Here is a 22,365-nt window from a genome sequence, read left to right on the forward strand (position 1 = left end):
GCCACTATGGGGCATAATACTGTGTGCAGGGGCCACTATGGGACATAATACTGTGTGCAAGGGCCACTATGGGGGATAATACTGTGTACAGGGGCCACTATGGGGCATAATACTGTGTGCAGGGGCCACTATGGGGTATAATACTGTGTGCAGGGGACACTACGGGGGATAATACTGTGTGCAGGGGCCACTATGGGGATAATACTGTGTCCAGGGGCCACTATGGGGATAATACTGTGTGCAGGGGCCACTATGGGGCATAATACTGTGTGCAGGGGCCACTATGGGACATAATACTGTGTGCAAGGGCCACTATGGGGGATAATACTGTGTGCAGGGGCCACTATGGGACATAATACTGTGTGCAGGGGCCACTATGGGAGATAATACTGTGTGCAGGGGCCACTATGGGGATAATACTGTGTGCAGGGGCCACTATGGTGGATAATACTGTGTGCTGGGGCCACTATGGGACATAATACTGTGTGCAGGGTCACTATGGGGCATAATACTGTGTGCAGGGGCCACTATGGGGGATAATACTGTGTGCAGGAACCACTATGGGGGATAATACTGTGTGCAGGGGCCACTATGGGACATAATACTGTGTGCAGGGGCTACTATGGGGGATACTACTGTGTGCAGGGTCACTTTGGGGGATATTACTGTGTGCAGGGGCCACTGGTTTACACTAAGGAGACACTATTACACCTTAGAAGCATGCTGCAGGACAAGCTGGACAAGCATGCTCTTACCATCCCTCACGAACTAATAAGGAGACTTAGAAAATGCAGAAAACGCGGAAAACGAGCCGGCATACTGAGACGCAAAGGAAGAAAACGCAAAAAGCATGTGATCCCGTCCATCATTATGGGGAATGTGAGATCAATTGTGAATAAGATGGATGAACTGACAGCACTGACCAGACATCAACAGGAGTTTCGTGAGTGCAGTATGATGCTGTTTACAGAGACTTGGCTTACTGAAATCACTCCGGACATACTTGCCTCCGTGGAGGGCTTCAAACTTCTTCGGGCGGACAGAACACTGGAGAGCGGTAAGCGAATAGGCGGAGGAATTGCAATATTTGTCAATGAGAGATGATGTAATCCAGGACATATTGTGGTTAAGAAACAATTGTGTGGAAAGGATATTGAACTGCTAGCCGTGGGCATGAGACCTTTTTACCTGCCAAGGGAACTATCACATGTTATTGTACTAGCTGCCTATGTCCCCCCCTCTGCAAAAACTGATGCTGCCTGTGAAGTCCTCCATGCTGTTGTGAGTGAGCTGCAATCATCTCACCCCCATGCCCTGCTCCTAGTGTCGGGAGATTTCAACCATGTCTCAGCATCCACTCTACCAGGCTTCACACAGTATGTAACCTGCCATACAAGAGACAACAAGACGCTGGACTTGCTCTTTGCCAATGTAAGGGATGCATATAACTCATCTGCCCTACCACCCCTAGGCAGATCAGATCACAACCTGGTACATCTGCGACCCACATACATTCCACTGGTGCGCAGAGAACCGGCGGTTACCCGTACCGTGAAGATTTGGTCAGAGGGAAGTGTCGAGTCTCTAAGGGACTGCTTTGATATAACTTTATGGGAAGTGTTTCAAGACTCATTTCCAGAGGACATTGAGGGACTCACACACTGCATAACGGACTACATTAATTTCTGTGTGGACAGCACGGTACCAACTAGGAAGGTGAGGTGTTTCTCCAATAACAAACCATGGATTAACTCTGAGATTAAAACTCTCCTCAAGCAAAAAAAGAGAATTTTTAGGTCTGGGGACAAAGATGGCCTGGGGGCGGTTCAGAAACAGCTGAGACAATTGATCAGGGAAGGGAAAGCCAACTACAGACGGAAGATGGAGCTACAGATGGGGGAGGGTAGAATCTCTGAGGTGTGGGACAGCCTTAAGGCAATTTCAGGACACAAGGAAAAGACAAGGCACCGAACAGTAGGGGACAGGAAGTGGCTTAACGAGCTTAATCTATTCTTCAATAGATTCGACTCCAAGCAAATGCTCCCTCCACCAGCATGTCAGCCAACCCCCCATCCCTCACACACCAAGACCCAACCCCCACCGACCTGCGGTCAACTGCAATCTGACTATCTGATCCTGCAGGAGTCTCAAGTGTGTAAGGAAATGAAGAACATTAGAGCGAACAAAGCAGGGGGACCTGATGGTATAAGCGCAAGAGTTCTTAAAATGTGCAGTGACCAGCTGTGTGGTATTATAACGCACATGTACAATATGAGCCTGAAGCTGGGGGTGGTACCTCAACTGTGGAAAACATCTTGCGTGGTACCAGTCCCAAAGAAACCCAACCCGATGGGCTACAATGACTACCGACCTGTAGCACTGACATCCCACCTAATGAAGGTCCTAGAGAGACTGGTCCTGACACACCTACACCCCCTAGTGAGCTCCGCTCTGGACCCCCTCCAGTTTGCCTACCGGCCAGGCATTGGGGTAGATGACGCCATCATCCACCTTCTTCACAGAGCTCTCTCTCACCTGGAGAAACCCGGGAACACTGTGAGAATAATGTTCTTTGATTTCTCCAGTGCGTTCAACACCATTCAGCCAGGGCTACTGAGGGAGAAGCTGAACCTTGGTGGTGTGGACCATCACCTGTCCAACTGGATCCTAGACTACCTGACAAACCGCCCTCAGTATGTGAGAGCCCAGGACTGTGTGTCTGACACTGTGATCTGTAGTACGGGGGCACCTCAAGGTACAGTTCTTGCCCCATTCCTCTTCACACTGTACACTGCTGACTTCAGGCACAACTCATCCAGCTGTTACTTACAGAAGTACTCCGATGACTCTGCTATAGTCGGCCTTATCACTGATGGCGATGATAGGGAATACAGAGACTTAAACCGGGATTTTGTTGAATGGTGCCAGCAGAACCAGCTCAGGATTAATGCTGGGAAGACCAAGGAGATGGTGGTGGACTTTAGTAAACGGAGAGGTGCTCCGACCCCGGTGGAGATCCAAGGAACATGTATTGAGATAGTCAGGACCTATAAGTACCTGGGCGTGCTCCTCAATAATAAACTAGACTGGGCTGATCACCTGGAGGTGCTGCACAGAAAGGGCCACAGCAGACTCTACCTGCTCAGGAGGCTGAGGGCCTTCGGAGTCCAGGGGACACTTCTTAGGGCCTTCTTCAACTCTGTGGTTGCCTCAGCCATCTTTTTCGGTGTGGCCTGCTGGGGAAGCAGTATATCAACCAGGGGCAGAAATAGACTTGACAGGCTGATCAGGAGGGCCAGCTCTGTCCTGGGGAGCCCCTTGGACCCAGTACAGGTGGTGGGTGACAGAAGGATACTGTCTGTGGTGACCTCCATGCGGGAGAACAAATCCCACCCCATGTATGGGACCCTGATGGGACTTGGCAGCACTGTAAGCGACCGTCTGCTTCACCCCAAGTGTGAGAAGGAGCGCTATCGCAGGTCCTTCCTTCCAACCGCGACCAGGCTGTATAATCTACATCAGACCAAACGAAGAGCTCTCCGCACAGAGAACTAATGATTATGAGGATGACCATGAGGTCTTCCTCTTTCTCTTCTGTTTTTCCTTAGCTGCCATGGACTCCTAGTATATCTTCTCTTCTCAGCTTATCTGTGTCTACGTCTGTAAAATATTACTCTGTATTATCCTGTATCTGTATTACTATGCTGCTGTAACACGCTGAAATTTCCCCAAGGTGGGACTATTAAAGGATTATCTTATCTTATCTTATCTTAATACTGTGTGCAGGGGCCACTATGGGGGATAATACTGTGTGCAGGGGCCACTATGGGGGATAATACTGTGTGCAGGGGCCACTATGGGGATAATACTGTGTGCAGGCGCCACTATGGGGGATAATACTGTGTGCAGGAGCCACTATGGGGCATAATACTGTGTGCAGGGGCCACTATGGGGATAATACTGTGTGCAGGGGCCACTATGGAGGATAATACTGTGTGCAGGGGCCACTATGGGGGATAATACTATGTGCAGGGGCCACTATGGGACATAATACTGTGTGCAGGAACCACTATGGGGATAATACTGTGTGCAGGGGACACTATGGGGCATAATACTGTGTGCAGGGGCCACTATGGGACATAATACTGTGTGCAAGGGCCACTATGGGGGATAATACTGTGTGCAGGAGCCACTATGGGGCATAATACTGTGTGCAGGGGCCACTATGGGGTATAATACTGTGTGCAGGGGACACTATGGGGGATAATACTGTGTGCAGGGGCCGCTATGGCGATAATACTGTGTGCAGGGGCCACTATGGGGATAATACTGTGTGCAGGGGCCACTATGGGGCATAATACTGTGTGCAGGGGCCACTATGGGACATAATACTGTGTGCAAGGGCCACTATGGGGGATAATACTGTGTACAGGGGCCACTATGGGGCATAATACTGTGTGCAGGGGCCACTATGGGGTATAATACTGTGTGCAGGGGACACTACGGGGGATAATACTGTGTGCAGGGGCCACTAAGGGGATAATACTGTGTGCAGGGGCCACTATGGGGATAATACTGTGTGCAGGGGCCACTATGGGACATAATACTGTGTGCAAGGGCCACTATGGGGGATAATACTGTGTGCAGGGGCCACTATGGGACATAATACTGTGTGCAGGGGCCACTATGGGAGATAATACTGTGTGCAGGGGCCACTATGGGGATAATACTGTGTGCAGGGGCCACTATGGTGGATAATACTGTGTGCTGGGGCCACTATGGGACATAATACTGTGTGCAGGGTCACTATGGGGCATAATACTGTGTGCAGGGGCCACTATGGGGGATAATACTGTGTGCAGGAACCACTATGGGGGATAATACTGTGTGCAGGGGCCACTATGGGACATAATACTGTGTGCAGGGGCTACTATGGGGGATACTACTGTGTGCAGGGTCACTTTGGGGGATATTACTGTGTGCAGGGGCCACTGGTTTACACTAAGGAGACACTATTACACCTTAGAAGCATGCTGCAGGACAAGCTGGACAAGCATGCTCTTACCATCCCTCACGAACTAATAAGGAGACTTAGAAAATGCAGAAAACGCGGAAAACGAGCCGGCATACTGAGACGCAAAGGAAGAAAACGCAAAAAGCATGTGATCCCGTCCATCATTATGGGGAATGTGAGATCAATTGTGAATAAGATGGATGAACTGACAGCACTGACCAGACATCAACAGGAGTTTCGTGAGTGCAGTATGATGCTGTTTACAGAGACTTGGCTTACTGAAATCACTCCGGACATACTTGCCTCCGTGGAGGGCTTCAAACTTCTTCGGGCGGACAGAACACTGGAGAGCGGTAAGCGAATAGGCGGAGGAATTGCAATATTTGTCAATGAGAGATGATGTAATCCAGGACATATTGTGGTTAAGAAACAATTGTGTGGAAAGGATATTGAACTGCTAGCCGTGGGCATGAGACCTTTTTACCTGCCAAGGGAACTATCACATGTTATTGTACTAGCTGCCTATGTCCCCCCCTCTGCAAAAACTGATGCTGCCTGTGAAGTCCTCCATGCTGTTGTGAGTGAGCTGCAATCATCTCACCCCCATGCCCTGTTCCTAGTGTCGGGAGATTTCAACCATGTCTCAGCATCCACTCTACCAGGCTTCACACAGTATGTAACCTGCCATACAAGAGACAACAAGACGCTGGACTTGCTCTTTGCCAATGTAAGGGATGCATATAACTCATCTGCCCTACCACCCCTAGGCAGATCAGATCACAACCTGGTACATCTGCGACCCACATACATTCCACTGGTGCGCAGAGAACCGGCGGTTACCCGTACCGTGAAGATTTGGTCAGAGGGAAGTGTCGAGTCTCTAAGGGACTGCTTTGATATAACTTTATGGGAAGTGTTTCAAGACTCATTTCCAGAGGACATTGAGGGACTCACACACTGCATAACGGACTACATTAATTTCTGTGTGGACAGCACGGTACCAACTAGGAAGGTGAGGTGTTTCTCCAATAACAAACCATGGATTAACTCTGAGATTAAAACTCTCCTCAAGCAAAAAAAGAGAATTTTTAGGTCTGGGGACAAAGATGGCCTGGGGGCGGTTCAGAAACAGCTGAGACAATTGATCAGGGAAGGGAAAGCCAACTACAGACGGAAGATGGAGCTACAGATGGGGGAGGGTAGAATCTCTGAGGTGTGGGACAGCCTTAAGGCAATTTCAGGACACAAGGAAAAGACAAGGCACCGAACAGTAGGGGACAGGAAGTGGCTTAACGAGCTTAATCTATTCTTCAATAGATTCGACTCCAAGCAAATGCTCCCTCCACCAGCATGTCAGCCAACCCCCCATCCCTCACACACCAAGACCCAACCCCCACCGACCTGCGGTCAACTGCAATCTGACTATCTGATCCTGCAGGAGTCTCAAGTGTGTAAGGAAATGAAGAACATTAGAGCGAACAAAGCAGGGGGACCTGATGGTATAAGCGCAAGAGTTCTTAAAATGTGCAGTGACCAGCTGTGTGGTATTATAACGCACATGTACAATATGAGCCTGAAGCTGGGGGTGGTACCTCAACTGTGGAAAACATCTTGCGTGGTACCAGTCCCAAAGAAACCCAACCCGATGGGCTACAATGACTACCGACCTGTAGCACTGACATCCCACCTAATGAAGGTCCTAGAGAGACTGGTCCTGACACACCTACACCCCCTAGTGAGCTCCGCTCTGGACCCCCTCCAGTTTGCCTACCGGCCAGGCATTGGGGTAGATGACGCCATCATCCACCTTCTTCACAGAGCTCTCTCTCACCTGGAGAAACCCGGGAACACTGTGAGAATAATGTTCTTTGATTTCTCCAGTGCGTTCAACACCATTCAGCCAGGGCTACTGAGGGAGAAGCTGAACCTTGGTGGTGTGGACCATCACCTGTCCAACTGGATCCTAGACTACCTGACAAACCGCCCTCAGTATGTGAGAGCCCAGGACTGTGTGTCTGACACTGTGATCTGTAGTACGGGGGCACCTCAAGGTACAGTTCTTGCCCCATTCCTCTTCACACTGTACACTGCTGACTTCAGGCACAACTCATCCAGCTGTTACTTACAGAAGTACTCCGATGACTCTGCTATAGTCGGCCTTATCACTGATGGCGATGATAGGGAATACAGAGACTTAAACCGGGATTTTGTTGAATGGTGCCAGCAGAACCAGCTCAGGATTAATGCTGGGAAGACCAAGGAGATGGTGGTGGACTTTAGTAAACGGAGAGGTGCTCCGACCCCGGTGGAGATCCAAGGAACATGTATTGAGATAGTCAGGACCTATAAGTACCTGGGCGTGCTCCTCAATAATAAACTAGACTGGGCTGATCACCTGGAGGCGCTGCACAGAAAGGGCCACAGCAGACTCTACCTGCTCAGGAGGCTGAGGGCCTTCGGAGTCCAGGGGACACTTCTTAGGGCCTTCTTCAACTCTGTGGTTGCCTCAGCCATCTTTTTCGGTGTGGCCTGCTGGGGAAGCAGTATATCAACCAGGGGCAGAAATAGACTTGACAGGCTGATCAGGAGGGCCAGCTCTGTCCTGGGGAGCCCCTTGGACCCAGTACAGGTGGTGGGTGACAGAAGGATACTGTCTGTGGTGACCTCCATGCGGGAGAACAAATCCCACCCCATGTATGGGACCCTGATGGGACTTGGCAGCACTGTAAGTGACCGTCTGCTTCACCCCAAGTGTGAGAAGGAGCGCTATCGCAGGTCCTTCCTTCCAACCGCGACCAGGCTGTATAATCTACATCAGACCAAACGAAGAGCTCTCCGCACAGAGAACTAATGATTATGAGGATGACCATGAGGTCTTCCTCTTTCTCTTCTGTTTTTCCTTAGCTGCCATGGATTCCTAGTATATCTTCTCTTCTCAGCTTATCTGTGTCTACGTCTGTAAAATATTACTCTGTATTATCCTGTATCTGTATTACTATGCTGCTGTAACACGCTGAAATTTCCCCAAGGTGGGACTATTAAAGGATTATCTTATCTTATCTTATCTTAATACTGTGTGCAGGGGCCACTATGGGACATAATACTGTGTGCAGGGGCCACTATGGGGTATAATACTGTGTGCAGGGGCCACTATGGGGTATAATACTGTGTGCAGGGTCACTATGGGGGATAATACTGTGTGCAGGGGCCACTATGGGGATAATACTGTGTGCAGGCACCACTATGGGGGATAATACTGTGTGCAGGAGCCACTATGGGGCATAATACTGTGTGCAGGGGCCACTATGGGGGATAATACTGTGTGCAGGGGCCACTATGGAGGATAATACTGTGTGCAGGGGCCACTATGGGGGATAATACTATGTGCAGAGGCCACTATGGGATATAATACTGTGTGCAGGAACCACTATGGGGGATAATACTGTGTGCAGGGGCCACTATGGGACATAATACTGTGTGCAGGGGCTACTATGGGGGATAATACTGTGTGCAGGGTCACTATGGGGGGTAATACTGTGTGCAGGGGCCACTATGGGGTATAATACTGTGTGCAGGGGTCACTATGGGACATAATACTGTGTGCAGGGGCCACTATGGGGGATAATACTGTGTGCAGGGGCCACTAAGGGACATAATACTGTGTGCAGGGGCCACTATGGGGGATAATACTGTGTGCAGGGGCCACTATGGGACATAATACTGTGTGCAGGGGCCACTATGGGACATAATACTGTGTGCAGGGGCCACTATGGGGGATAATACTGTGTGCAAGGGCCACTATGGGGGATAATACTGTGTGCAGGAGCCACTATGGGACATAATACTGTGTGCAAGGGCCACTATGGGGGATAATACTGTGTGCAGGAGCCACTATGGGGCATAATACTGTGTGCAGGGACCACTATGGGGTATAATACTGTGTGCAGGGGACACTATGGGGGATAATACTGTGTGCAGGGGCCGCTATGGCGATAATACTGTGTGCAGGGGCCACTATGGGGATAATACTGTGTGCAGGGGACACTATGGGGCATAATACTGTGTGCAGGGGCCACTATGGGACATAATACTGTGTGCAAGGGCCACTATGGGGGATAATACTGTGTGCAGGGGCCACTATGGGGCATAATACTGTGTGCAGGGGCCACTATGGGGTATAATACTGTGTGCAGGGGCCACTATGGGGATAATACTGTGTGCAGGGGCCACTATGGGGATAATACTGTGTGCAGGGGCCACTATGGGGCATAATACTGTGTGCAGGGGCCACTATGGGACATAATACTGTGTGCAAGGGCCACTATGGGGGATAATACTGTGTGCAGGGGCCACTATGGGACATAATACTGTGTGCAGGGGCCACTATGGGAGATAATACTGTGTGCAGGGGCCACTATGGGGATAATACTGTGTGCAGGGGCCACTATGGTGGATAATACTGTGTGCTGGGGCCACTATGGGACATAATACTGTGTGCAGGGTCACTATGGGGCATAATACTGTGTGCAGGGGCCACTATGGGGGATAATACTGTGTGCAGGAACCACTATGGGGGATAATACTGTGTGCAGGGGCCACTATGGGACATAATACTGTGTGCAGGGGCTACTATGGGGGATACTACTGTGTGCAGGGTCACTTTGGGGGACATTACTGTGTGCAGGGGCCACTATGGGATATAATACTGTGTGCAGGGGCCACTATGGGGGATAATACTGTGTGCAGGGGCCACTATGGGGTATAATACTGTGTGCAGGGACCACAATGGGGTATAATACTGTGTGCAGGGTCACTATGGGGGATAATACTGTGTGCAGGGGCCACTATGGGGATAATACTGTGTGCAGGGGCCACTATGGGGGATAATACTGTGTGCAGGAGCCACTATGGGGGATAATACTGTGTGCAGGGCCCACTATGGGGGATAATACTGTGTGCAGGGGCCACTATGGGGGATAATACTGTGTGCAGAGGCCACTATGGAGGATAATACTGTGTGCAGGGGCCACTATGGGGGATAATACTATGTGCAAGGGCCACTATGGGACATAATACTGTGTGCAGGAACCACTATGGGGGATAATACTGTGTGCAGGGGCCACTATGGGACATAATACTGTGTGCAGGGGCTACTATGGGGGATAATACTGTGTGCAGGGTCACTATGGGGGGTAATACTGTGTGCAGGGGCCACTATGGGGTATAATACTGTGTGCAGGGGCCACTATGGGGTATAATACTGTGTGCAGGGGCCACTATGGGGGATAATACTGTGTGCAGGGGCCACTATGGGGGATAATACTGTGTGCAGGGGCCACTATGGGGGATAATACTGTGTGCAGGAGTCACTATGGGGCATAATACTGTGTGCAGGGGCCACTATGGGGGATAATACTGTGTGCAGGGGCCACTATGGAGGATAATACTGTGTGCAGGGGCCACTATGGGGGATAATACTGTGTGCAGGGGCTACCATGGGGGATACTACTGTGTGCAGGGTCACTATGGGGGATAATACTGTGTACAGGGGCCACTATGGGGGATAATACTGTGTGCAGGGGCCACTATGGGGGATAATACTGTGTACAGGGGCCACTATGGGGGATAATACTGTGTGCAGGGGCCACTATGGGGTATAATACTGTGTGCAGGGGCCACTATGGGGGATAATACTGTGTGCAGGAGTCACTATGGGGCATAATACTGTGTGCAGGGGCCACTATGGGGGATAATACTGTGTGCAGGGGCCACTATGGAGGATAATACTGTGTGCAGGGGCCACTATGGGACATAATACTGTGTGCAGGGGCCACTATGGGGCATAATACTGTGTGCAGGGGACACTATGGGACATAATACTGTGTGCAGGGGCCACTATGGGGATAATACTGTGTGCAGGGGTCACTATGGGGGATAATACTGTGTGCAGGGGCCACTATGCGACATAATACTGTGTGCAGGGGCCACTATGGGGCATAATACTGTGTGCAGGGGACACTATGGGGCATAATACTGTGTGCAGGGGCCACAATGGGGTATAATACTGTGTGCAGGGGACACTATGGGGGATAATACTGTGTGCAGGGGACACTATGGGGGATAATACTGTGTGCAGGGGCCACTATGGGGGATAATACTGTGTGCAGGAGTCACTATGGGGCATAATACTGTGTGCAGGGGCCACTATGGGGGATAATACTGTGTGCAGGGGCCACTATGGAGGATAATACTGTGTGCAGGGGCCACTATGGGGGATAATACAGTGTGCAGGGGCCACTATGGGGGATAATACTGTGTGCAGGGGCCACTATGGGGCATAATACTGTGTGCAGGGGCCACTATGGGGCATAATACCTTGTGCAGGGGCCACTATGGGACATAATACTGTGTGCAGGGGCCACTATGGGGGATAATACCTTGTTCAGGGGCCACTATGGGGCATAATAGAACGCGCAGAAATGCATAGGAGGGGTCGGTTGAGGGCTTCGGCGTGGGTGTCGGTCTGGGGGGGGGGCATGTCAAACGTTCGCCACGGGGCCCCGCCATTCCTAGTTACGCCACTGACTATACTGTACTATACTATACTATATACACCACTATATACTATACTATATACAAACTACTATACAGTCTTATATAGTTTTTAACACTCTTCACCACAAATTAATTTGGATTGAATCTTTATGGGAAATCTGGAGAAGTGGCTGAATCAAATTTTTCAAACTGTGCTCATCTCTAATAATGTGATATTGTCTACAATAAAACTAAAATGATACAAATAGATACTTCTCCTCTTTTATTATACCTTAGTATCACACAGGACATTATACAATAATAGAATTCCATAGATTATTACATGTGATGTCATTTATTACGACAGCGCCTTCCTGATTTAGGACAAGTGGAGGTTTTTGCTACAGATCTCTGTTAACCACATAAGAGAGGACTCCGGAGGAGACATAGCCACCTTCCAGGACTTTACCTGTCACCTTCTGACGATACATAATCTAGGCTCCTCTATGGAAAGTCTTGTGTCTTTGCACATAATGTCAATGTCATCGGTGCTGAAACTAATGGTCCTGATTACTCCTCCACTGGGGCACTTACACAGAAAGATGACAGTGCGCCGCCCCCATTTCTAGTGGTATATAAAACCAAACTTTTATGAGAACACAAAAGGTCCTCTTATACTAGAGATGGATGAACCTCAAGAAATTATTTTCAACAAATATTTGCGACAATCAGCCTCCGGTTCATGTACGTGCAGCAACATAACAAACCATTATACTCACCTCTCCTGGGCATCCTTCTGGTGTCCTCCATTGGACTCTTTCAGCGTCTAGCTGTCACATGGAGCAAGCCCATATTATAACACTGGGGTCAAAGCTTCAGAACATTGATGTACCCAACGAGACCAGAAGAGGACGATAAGGGAATGCCAGACACCACAAGGATTACTCACAAGAACTGGGACAACTATGGCACAAAGTATAGTATCGAATTGTAGAACTTCCAATACAATCATTAAAGGGTCGGTCTCTTTGATAGGACTAAGCTAAGCTGTAGATGGGCCACATGAATGAATGTGAGGTCGCCGGCCTGTGAAGTGGTCCTCAAGTCGCTGTTGTTTGGGGATTGACAGGAATTTTTTTTATTTATGGGCAAATCCAATAATCTCGTCAATGTTTATGTTCTGTATTTAGCAGCCTTGGGGTCCAAGGAGTTGTCCATGCAGTGTTTTTGTTGTGCTAAAGAAGCCCATGTGTTGCCGTGACTAATTTAATCTGATTGGGTGAGGCTAGGTTCACATCTGCGTCAGGTTCTCCGTTGTTCAGGACCCCATTGACCATATTGGGTTCCTCCTGGTGTCCACCATCTTTATACTGAAACCTTTAGTATTGACTAACAGTTTCTGTGGAGAAGTCTCAAACAAAGACTCTGACACCAATGTGAACCTTGCCTGAGATGAAAAAGTTTTTGGGTTTGTACATTATATGGCAACATTTGGGTAAAACTAAACTACTGGGTAACAATCTTTAATTTTCCAAAAAATTTGCTGTAACTATATATCTACAGAAACTTTTTTGGCTCTGCAGAGCAGAAATCTTCTCATGTTCTTCCGGAAAAACTCATCCTTGATTCCATATATGAAAGGACTGATGAACCTCGGAAGACACATGAAGAAGCAGAAATTGAAGAAGGGTAACAAAGAGACATAATCTTTGACTAACATCTCTAGTAAGGTGTAGCTGAAGGCCGTCATACATAATATTAGCTGAAAGGCGTGAAGCATCACTATCTTTCCAGCCTTGACTGCAGAGTCCTTTCCAGAACCGACCTTCAGAGCAACCATCATGATCCTGATGTAGGTGGAAACGATGATCAGTCCCACCAAGGAAAAAGTTGAGATGTAGACAATATCTCTGATCATGTTCTGAGCTGCGTAGATGCGGAAATAGGTTCGGCTGCATATCAGATACAAGGAGAAAAAGCCACGATCGGCGTATATACACAAGACGATGAAGTCAACAACATTAGGGATGAGCCCAATAGCCCAAATGATGCCAATTGAAATCATGGTTCTATGGAAAGTGCAAAATTCATTGTGTCTTAGCGGGAAACATATGGCTATGTAGCGTTCCAAGGACATGACGGCAAGGTTGTATGGAGTGATCTTCATGGACGTAGAAGAAACGATGATTATAATGTAGCAAAATGGCACCGGGAAGGTGACGGGGAAGAAAGAAGCCAAGAAAAGGAAAAGGCTAGACAGCAGATAGATCAGGTCGGTGATGAGCATGTGGGCAAACAGGACATAGCGGACTTGTTCTCGAGCGGTGGAGCTGGTGAAGTAGATGGCCAGCATTACACCCATGATATAGAGGAAGACCACAAAGCTACAGATGGTTATAACTAACAGGACCTGCTTGAAGATCTCGAGGTTGCTCTTATTGACCATTTGGATTACAGTCTGTTGAGAATCTGTAACGTTTGTCATAATCCAAGATTGAAAGGTTGCAACGAAGAAATGTAACAGTTCACATTGGAGTAGAAGACTTCATAATTTCCTTCAATTATCTTGCCTCTTAATCTGTAGAATGGAGGTCAAGGTAAACCAAAGAAAGATCACAAAAGGTTGAGAAAAAGATAGTAATGTCCAGCTCTCTCAGCATCTCCTCCTATCTCCCACCACCCCCATTGACCACTTGTTCTCAGCAGCGGATACAGAGAATGGAACAGGAAGCAGACAGCACATATCTCTGTGTAGTGGCATGAGTTGGAGCTGGTCTGCTGTACTACAGAGAAGAGCCCTGTCTGCTTACTGCTCCATTCTCTGTGTTTTAACTGTTGTGAACAACTGGTCGATGGGGATATCTGATCTGGTATTCATGACCCAACTTTGGGATATGTCATCAATATGTTTAGCCTGAAAAAACAATTTAATTTGTCGGGGTATCACAATACTTGTCATTTCCCTTCATCAGCTACAACTATGATCATCCAATCACTTCTTTTAGTATTCCATACCATCGACCTGTATATGTAAGCGACTCCCAAATCTGTCTTTCTGCCCCCAGTCTAAACACCCTACTAACTTCTTCCCCCGACTGTCAGTCTCTATATTCTCCTTCACTTTCCCCATCACAATCATTCCACACCAAAAATTGTTCTTAGGTGATACCCACCCCCAACTATTCCTCTCTACTCAGGGACATTGCCTAGGAGTCCCCCTGCAATGTAATATCTCAAGAGGACCTTCCATATATATATGGGATGGAAATCCATGCATACACGGGGAGAACATACAAACTCCTAGCAGATGGTTTTATGCCCTTGGCAGGATTTGAACACCAGGACTCCATCGTAAGACTGCAGTGCTAACCACTGAGCCACCGTGTGGCCTCACCGGACTTACAGCTTACCATCATCACTGGGTGGTGAGGACTTTCCCCTTCATAGTGCAAGACAAAGTGTCCCGGTTTAGGCTCTCCATTGTATCTGATGCCGGATTCACCTTGATAAATCTTTTTGGCTTTAAACCCAACACATCAATCCAGATGTCCAGCCTCATATAAGTGTATAGAAGAAGACTCAGGAGTCTGCGGACACAAAATAACCAATAAGATTAATAAGTGGTTTATGCTTAAAAGAAGAACATAAACTAAATTGTAGGTTTGGTTAGGCTACAGGTGGGAGTTTGTGACTCCAATAGTTTAAAAGGGGCCATTACTATTGGTCAGATTGTGGGGAGGTATTCTTCTGCTTGCCTGTGAAGAAAGTTGAACAGTGTTTGTCCTCATGCAGAAGATCTGGTGGAATAGGTGGTCAACATTATGTCTGAGGGCACTTTATTCTAACTTCACAGCTATCCATCATAGCTTGGCACAGCCACCCATATTAGCTAGAAACATCCCTCATATTTGCTAGGCAGAGTCACCCATTATAGTCAGGCACAGCCACCCATATTAGCTAACCATAATACCCATATTATCTAGTCACAGCCACCCATTATAGCTAGGCCCAACCACCCATATTAGCCAGGCCCAGCCACCCATTATAGCTAACTACAGCTCCCCATTGTAGCTAGGCACAGCCACCCATATTTGCTAGGCACATCCTCCATTATATCTAGGCACAGCCACCCATTATAGCTAGGCACAGCCACCCATTATAGCTAGACACAGCCACCCATTATATCTAGGCACAGCCACCCATTATAGCTAGGCACAGCCACCCATTATAGCTAGACACAGCCACCCATTATATCTAGGCACAGCCACCCATTATAGCTAGGCACAGCCACCCATTATATTTACGCACAGCCACCCATTATAGCTAGACACAGTCACCCATTATATCTACACACAGCCACCCATTATAGCTAGGCACGGCCACCCATTATAGCTAGAAAAAGCCACCCATTATAGCTAGGCACAGCCACCCATTATAGCTAGGCACAGCCACCCATTATAGCTAGGCAAAGCCACCCATTATAGCTAGGCACAGCCACCCGTTATAGCTAGGCAAAGCCACCCATTATAGCTAGGCACAGCCACCCGTTATAGCTAGGCACAGCCACCCATTATAGCTAGGCACAGCCACCCATTATAGCTAGGCAAAGCCACCCATTATAGCTAGGCACAGCCACCCGTTATAGCTAGGCAAAGCCACCCATTATAGCTAGGCACAGCCACCCATTATAGCTAGGCACAGCCACCCATTATAGCTAGGCCTAACCACCCATATTAGCCAAGAACAGCCACCCATTATATCTAGGCACAGCCACCCATTATAGCTAGGCCTAACCACCCATATTAGCCAAGAACAGCCACCCATTATAGCTAGGCACAGCCACCCATATTTGCTAGGCAGAGGCATCCATTATGTCTAGGCACAGCCACCTACTGTACCATAGCTTGGCCCAGCAACCCATATTAGGTAGGGAAAGTTACCCATAGTTTAGGTCAATTTCAAGTTTGAAACTAACTTAAACCAAACCTTTACCCCAAAACCACACATCAAACTTGAACTGAATCATGATAGGATCTCTTATTTTTAGTCCCAGCATATCAGGAATACATTTTTCCTTCCTAATGTGAACAGACTCCTGTACTTTTACTATTGAACATAACCCTCACTGCTTGTGTCTCCAAGAAGAGCTAAGCAAAGCCGAATATAGCCGAGTACTCCAGCCATTGGATCCAGCAGTTGATGGGGGTCTTAGAGCCCGAACCCTCATCAATACAACTTGTGACATGATACAATGACATGTTTCCAATGGTTATTCTCCTTTAAAGGACAGAGTAAAGGCTACATTCAATTTGGAGATTCTAGTTGAAGACTTTGGTCGGTGGAGAAGACATCTACTTAGATAGGTTATTTGGATTGTACAGCTGATTTTGTTGGTGGAACATTTTTCAGGTCAAACCAGGAACCTGCTGCATGGAAAGTGTCGTAAGAATAGGAGATGCTTCTATGGTCCCTTCTACTGTATATGATAGCAGGAGTTGTATTCCTAAAACAACCCTTACAGGGACAAATGGACATCCCAGTTGGTTCCACCTTACTGGTTCTACCTCGAAATTTACCTTGTGGTCAAACATCTTAAGAATAAAAATCTCACCCACCAACTAGGAGAGCTCTAGTATTCTAACATTTGTCTAAGTAAATATTCCCTTGTACCCCCTACTCACAGTGAAACCGAGGATCGGAGGTCAAAGCTTCTTCTTCAGTCTATCGGGAACACACAACCTCCTCCATCTCCATCTGTATTTATAGGCTTCCGACATCATTAGTTCATCTCTGCCTTATTGTCCCACTGGGCAGTGTTCCTCAGCGTCGCGGCCTCCGACCATCATGTATGTCTCCCTAGATACAACGTGTTTTTTGTCTGAATATTATACATATCTGACTTAGCAATATGGCGACGCACGACTGAGTTTAGTCACTTCGTCATCACCTCATTTGACATTTTTGTATTTGTTCTCTGTGATTTAGTAACAACGATAAAGAGGTTTTTTTCCACCCAATTTTAGAACCATTGACCAGTGTTTTTTTACCTAAAATATTTTTTTACATTGGAAAAAAGCTGAAATGATGAATTATTGTGGGGTTTATATATCAATACTCAACTTAAGTGAACTTTGGTGGTTGTGCACTGAATGGGGTCACCACTTTTTGTTCCCCCCCCACACACAAAATACATGGATGGCACATACACAAGATATACTATAAAGGTCTGATACCTCTACAATGAACACCGTATTCCTTGCCTTGGCTTTTACCACGACTTCCCTGAGAAGACTGTCTTTGATGGTTAAAGTTACGCAAAACGTTCAGCCCCTGTAGAAGTGGATGGTAGATACTAGGGTTGAGCTGATATTGACTTTTCAGGATCGATTTTGAAATCCGATTTCCGATCATTTTTCATTCGAACCTGATCTCGATCCCAATTCTGATCCCAAAGCAAGTCAATGAGATTTTTTTATTAATCGGAGATCGGATTTTAAAAGCAATCCTATTCACTATACAGCATGGAATCTAACAACTGAACACTTTAATTGTTAGAATCCACGCTGTGTAGTGAATCACTAAGTAGTCAGAGGATTTTTTTTTTTAATCCTCTGGCTACTTAGTCCCCCCTGGTGTCCACTTACCTGCAGAGATGGCTGCTCCGGTGTTCTTCTTCGCCTCGCTGCCGCTCCATGCTGCTCTTCTCGCCTTGCTGCCCCCCGCCTCCCAGGTTAGGAGAGTGTGGGTGGGTTAGGAGAGTGTGGGCGGCTACTGGGAGGGGAGACGTCACGTCTCCCCACCCTTTACCTGCCCACACTCTCCTAAACTACAAGCCCCGCCTTCCTAGCTCTTAAGACACTAACCTGGGAGGCAGGGGCAGCGAGGCAAAGAAGAAGGAGAACACCGGGCACCGAACCATCCATCTCTGCAGGTAAGTAGCTACCAGTACCCACAATAATGAGTGTTATTGCCCCGGTGTGCTGGTAGGGCAGGCAGATGTCCTGGCGACATCTTCTAACGCCACTGACATTTCTGGCGCCATAGTAGTTCCACCGCGCACTCACACTCTTCTATGTTTCTTTCCCAAGGGTTGTTCATTGTGCCATACCTAGACGACTGGCTGGTCTTGGTCGAAATATCTGGTGGTTGTTGAGTTTTGCAAGGCCTAGGCTGGATTGTAAACGTCCCTCCATCCAGAACCTGGTTTCCCAAGGATCCCAGATGTGCCTGGATCTGAAGAGATTAAACCTGACAGCCTGGAGGTTGACCGGTCCCAATTAAGATCTAGTGGACTTTCTGAAGCAGCACTAAATACACTCGCTCTATCCAGAACAGAGACTACAAACAGAAACTTATCCAGAATCTGCTCCATCCTCAATTCCCGGTCTTCCAGCAGAGGAATCAGAGGATCCGCACCCTCCATTGCTGATGTTCTAAATTTCCTTCAGGATGGTACTGACAAGGGTCTTTGTCCTTCTGCTCTTAGGGTTCAAATAGCTGCTCTGTCTGCCGTCTTAAATAGGGGCCTGTCTCGAGATTCTAATCAAGAGATTCTTGCAGGGAGCAGCAAGGGCCAGCCCGACCATCTCAGCTCCCATTCCTCAGTGGGACTTATCCACCTTCCTCACAGGTCTTCGTGATATGCCCTTTGAACCCTTGGAGGAGGTAGAATTTAGATTTTGTATGCTAAAAGTGACCTTTCTATTGGTCAGCAAAAAGAGTTGGAGATCTTCAGGTCTTCTCTTCTGAAGAACCTTATGTCTCCTTCTTTCCTGACAGAGTTTCGTTAAAGTTTCCTCCAGGTTTCATACCTAAGGCCAGGGCTCCACATAATGTAAATGCCACGGCTTGGCTGCGGATTAAATACCACAGAAGAAAACGCAGTCACTGGATGGTGGATGGCATTCTAGTGAATCTCATCTACAACCTGTCAAGAAATACGTGCTGAGGACATGCTGAGATTTCCAAAACGATCACAGTTTTGAAAATTGCAGTATGTCAATTATACCTATGGAAACGCTGATCATTTCCCTATATGTATAATTGGAAGAGATCTTCTCTTTGAGTTCCAGGTTAGTGTGCAGGAGTCTGCAGGAGAGAGCAGAGAGGTGTGGAGGTGCAGGGTGTGCTGCAGCCGCATGGTGTGCAAAGCAGCAGTGAGTAGTCCGGGGTTCTGCAGAGGTGAGACCTCACAGGCGCGGAGCTGCAGTCATAGGGCCATCAATTCCTAACTAGTGTCGGGCCTGCTCACACTGTGAATCCACAGAGGCCGAGCCGGGGTGACTCAGAAACCCCTGCAGACTTTCTGTGAAAAGCGATGTGGGAAAAACTGCATTGCATTGCCGCTGCTGTGTGTCCCACTGCCTTCTTTGCTGCAGCCCAAGACGTGGGGCCTAAGCCTAAAGTGTCTTCTGCAAGGGCGTAACAATCATGGTCGCAGGGAGTGCAACCACGACCAGGCCAAACAAGGTACAGGGCCCACGGCCAACTGGAGATGGCCGGGGCCCGATACTACTGTGACAGCGGTCAGGGAAAGCCTGCTTCCCCAACCGCTATACATATTGTAAATTAAAGGGGGCCCCGGCATGTCGCCGGGCCCCTTTTCAATAGATAATAGCCAGGGAAGATGATTTAAAATAATAAACACATATACTCACTTCTTCCATCTTGTGACTGAGGCCTGTGATCAGGTGCCAGCGGTCACATGGGGCGCATAAAGACGTTAGTGCACCCCCACGTGACCGCTGAGGACCAATCACAGGCCTTAGCAGAGACGTCGGGAAGATGAGCGAAGATGCTGCAGACAGCCGGAGCCAGGATGCCCAGGAAAGATGAGGCAAGGTGAGTATCAGTGTTTGTTATTGTTATCCACCTTCCCTGGACCTCCAATTATTGTAATCTGGGGTCTGGAGTATAATAATAGCACCACGGGGGGCACTGTTGGGCATATAATACTGTGTGGGGGGCCACTGCTGAGGGAAGGGGGGTGGCGCTGTGGGGTTTGCATCCCTGTTTGAAAGCTGACACTGTACTGAATTTGGTGCAGTGCCGATTTTGCAAGTACATACTCGAGTATAAGTCGACCCAAATATAAGCCGACCCCCCTAATTTTACCACAAAAAAACGGGGAAAACTTATTGACTCGAGTATAAGCCAAGGGGGGAAAACGCATGACATTCTGTTTGTGCTCATGTTAATCCTAGCTGGCTTCAGGCCTATATGGTAATATCCCAGATGTCACGTGGTCTGGGATATTACCATATAGGCCCAAAGCCTGTGCTAGTAGTAATAGCCTGTTACTGCCAGCACAGGTTTTGGGCCTGTATGACAACAGGCTGCTACTGCTACCATAAGGCTTTGGGCCTGTATGATAATGCCCCAGATCATTTTCCAGCCGATCCCGATCGTGAAATTTGCACGATCGCAATCCGATCTTTCCCGATCCCGATCGCTCAACCCTAACCATCACTGATGTCATTAATCCGGTGTCATTTAAACTACAACTGCCTAAGACATTCTGTATTTTTTTTTTTTTTTTTTTAAATGTAGATTGTGAGCCCCACATAGAACTCACAATGTACATTTTTCCCTATCAGTATGACTTTGGAATATGGGATGGAAATCCATGCAAACACGGGGAGAACATACAAACTCCTTGCAGATGGTTATTTGTCCTTGGCGGGATTTGAACACCAGGACTCCAGCGCTGCAAGGCTGCAGTGCTAACCACTGAGCCACCGTGTGGCCCCATAGACATTCTGTATTTATAATGTGTTTCATAAATCTCTTTTGAAAAAACACATTACACCTATCATTCCTTCATCGAGTCCTCCTGCATCTGTGCTAATTCAGGGAGAACTAGAATATGAAGTTGAGAAAATTCTTCTTTTTTAATGTAGATTGTGCGCCCCACATAGACCTCACAATGTACATTTTTCCCCTAGCAGTATGTGTTTTGGAGTATCGGATGGAAATCCATGCAAACACGGGGAGAACATACAAACTCCTTGCAGATAGATTTTTGCCCTTGGCGGGATTTGAGCACCAGAACTCAAGCGCTACAAGGATGCAGTCCTAACCACTGAGCCACCGTGTGGTCCCAAGTTGAATAAATTCTGGATTCCCATTGGATACAGAACTCAGTCTACTACCTGGTACAGTAGAAATCTTCAGGAGCGGATGTGGGTCCCTGGCAAGGACTTTCATGCTCCATGTCTGAGTATAAAAAAAAAAACAAAAAAAACTTGAGAGTCTTCAGTAGCTGATACCTTTTTAACCCCTTCCAGACATGCGCCGTAATAGTACAGCGGGTGTCAGGTGTGTGTGTAACTATGGCTTTAAGCAGTAGACAACTGGCTCTAATGCCTCCGATCGGTCCCCGGACATTTTGCCCAGCATGCTCCAGGGTCGACGTCACGTTGGCATGACAGCCAGGAGCCATTACAAGGCTCCACGGCCGCAGGCTGGTCTATGCAGCATTGTAATGCATTGCATTAGTGATCAGACCCCCTGGGGTTCAGCACCCCTAGGGGGTCTAATAAATGCAAAAAAAAATTAAAAAAAAAAAACATATAAAAAAAAATATAAAAAGTATTAAAAATTCAAATCCCCCCCCTTTCCCTAGAACACATATAAAAGTAGTTAATTACTGTGAAACACATACATGTTAGGTATCCCCATGTCCGAAATCGCCCGCTCTACAAATCTATGAAAATATTTTTTCTGTTCGGTAAACGCTGTAGCGGGAAAAATAGTCAAAAGTGCCAAACTGCTGTTTTTTCCACTGTTTTGATTCTGATAAAAATTAGAATAAAAAC

The 22,365-nt window shown here is 47.7% G+C and overlaps 1 protein-coding gene across 1 annotated transcript; it reads right to left on the reverse strand.

Annotated features, from left to right (window-relative positions):
• Positions 1–13,097: 13,097 nt before the first annotated feature.
• On the reverse strand, positions 13,098–14,033 carry LOC142194163 (odorant receptor 131-2-like). The gene has a single exon (XM_075263179.1). It carries the CDS (start codon positions 14,031–14,033, stop codon positions 13,098–13,100), a length of 936 nt encoding a protein of 311 aa, XP_075119280.1.
• Positions 14,034–22,365: the final 8,332 nt, after the last annotated feature.

The sequence above is a fragment of the Leptodactylus fuscus genome, chromosome 2 (assembly GCF_031893055.1).
Source record: "Leptodactylus fuscus isolate aLepFus1 chromosome 2, aLepFus1.hap2, whole genome shotgun sequence".
Classification (NCBI taxonomy): domain Eukaryota; kingdom Metazoa; phylum Chordata; class Amphibia; order Anura; family Leptodactylidae; genus Leptodactylus; species Leptodactylus fuscus.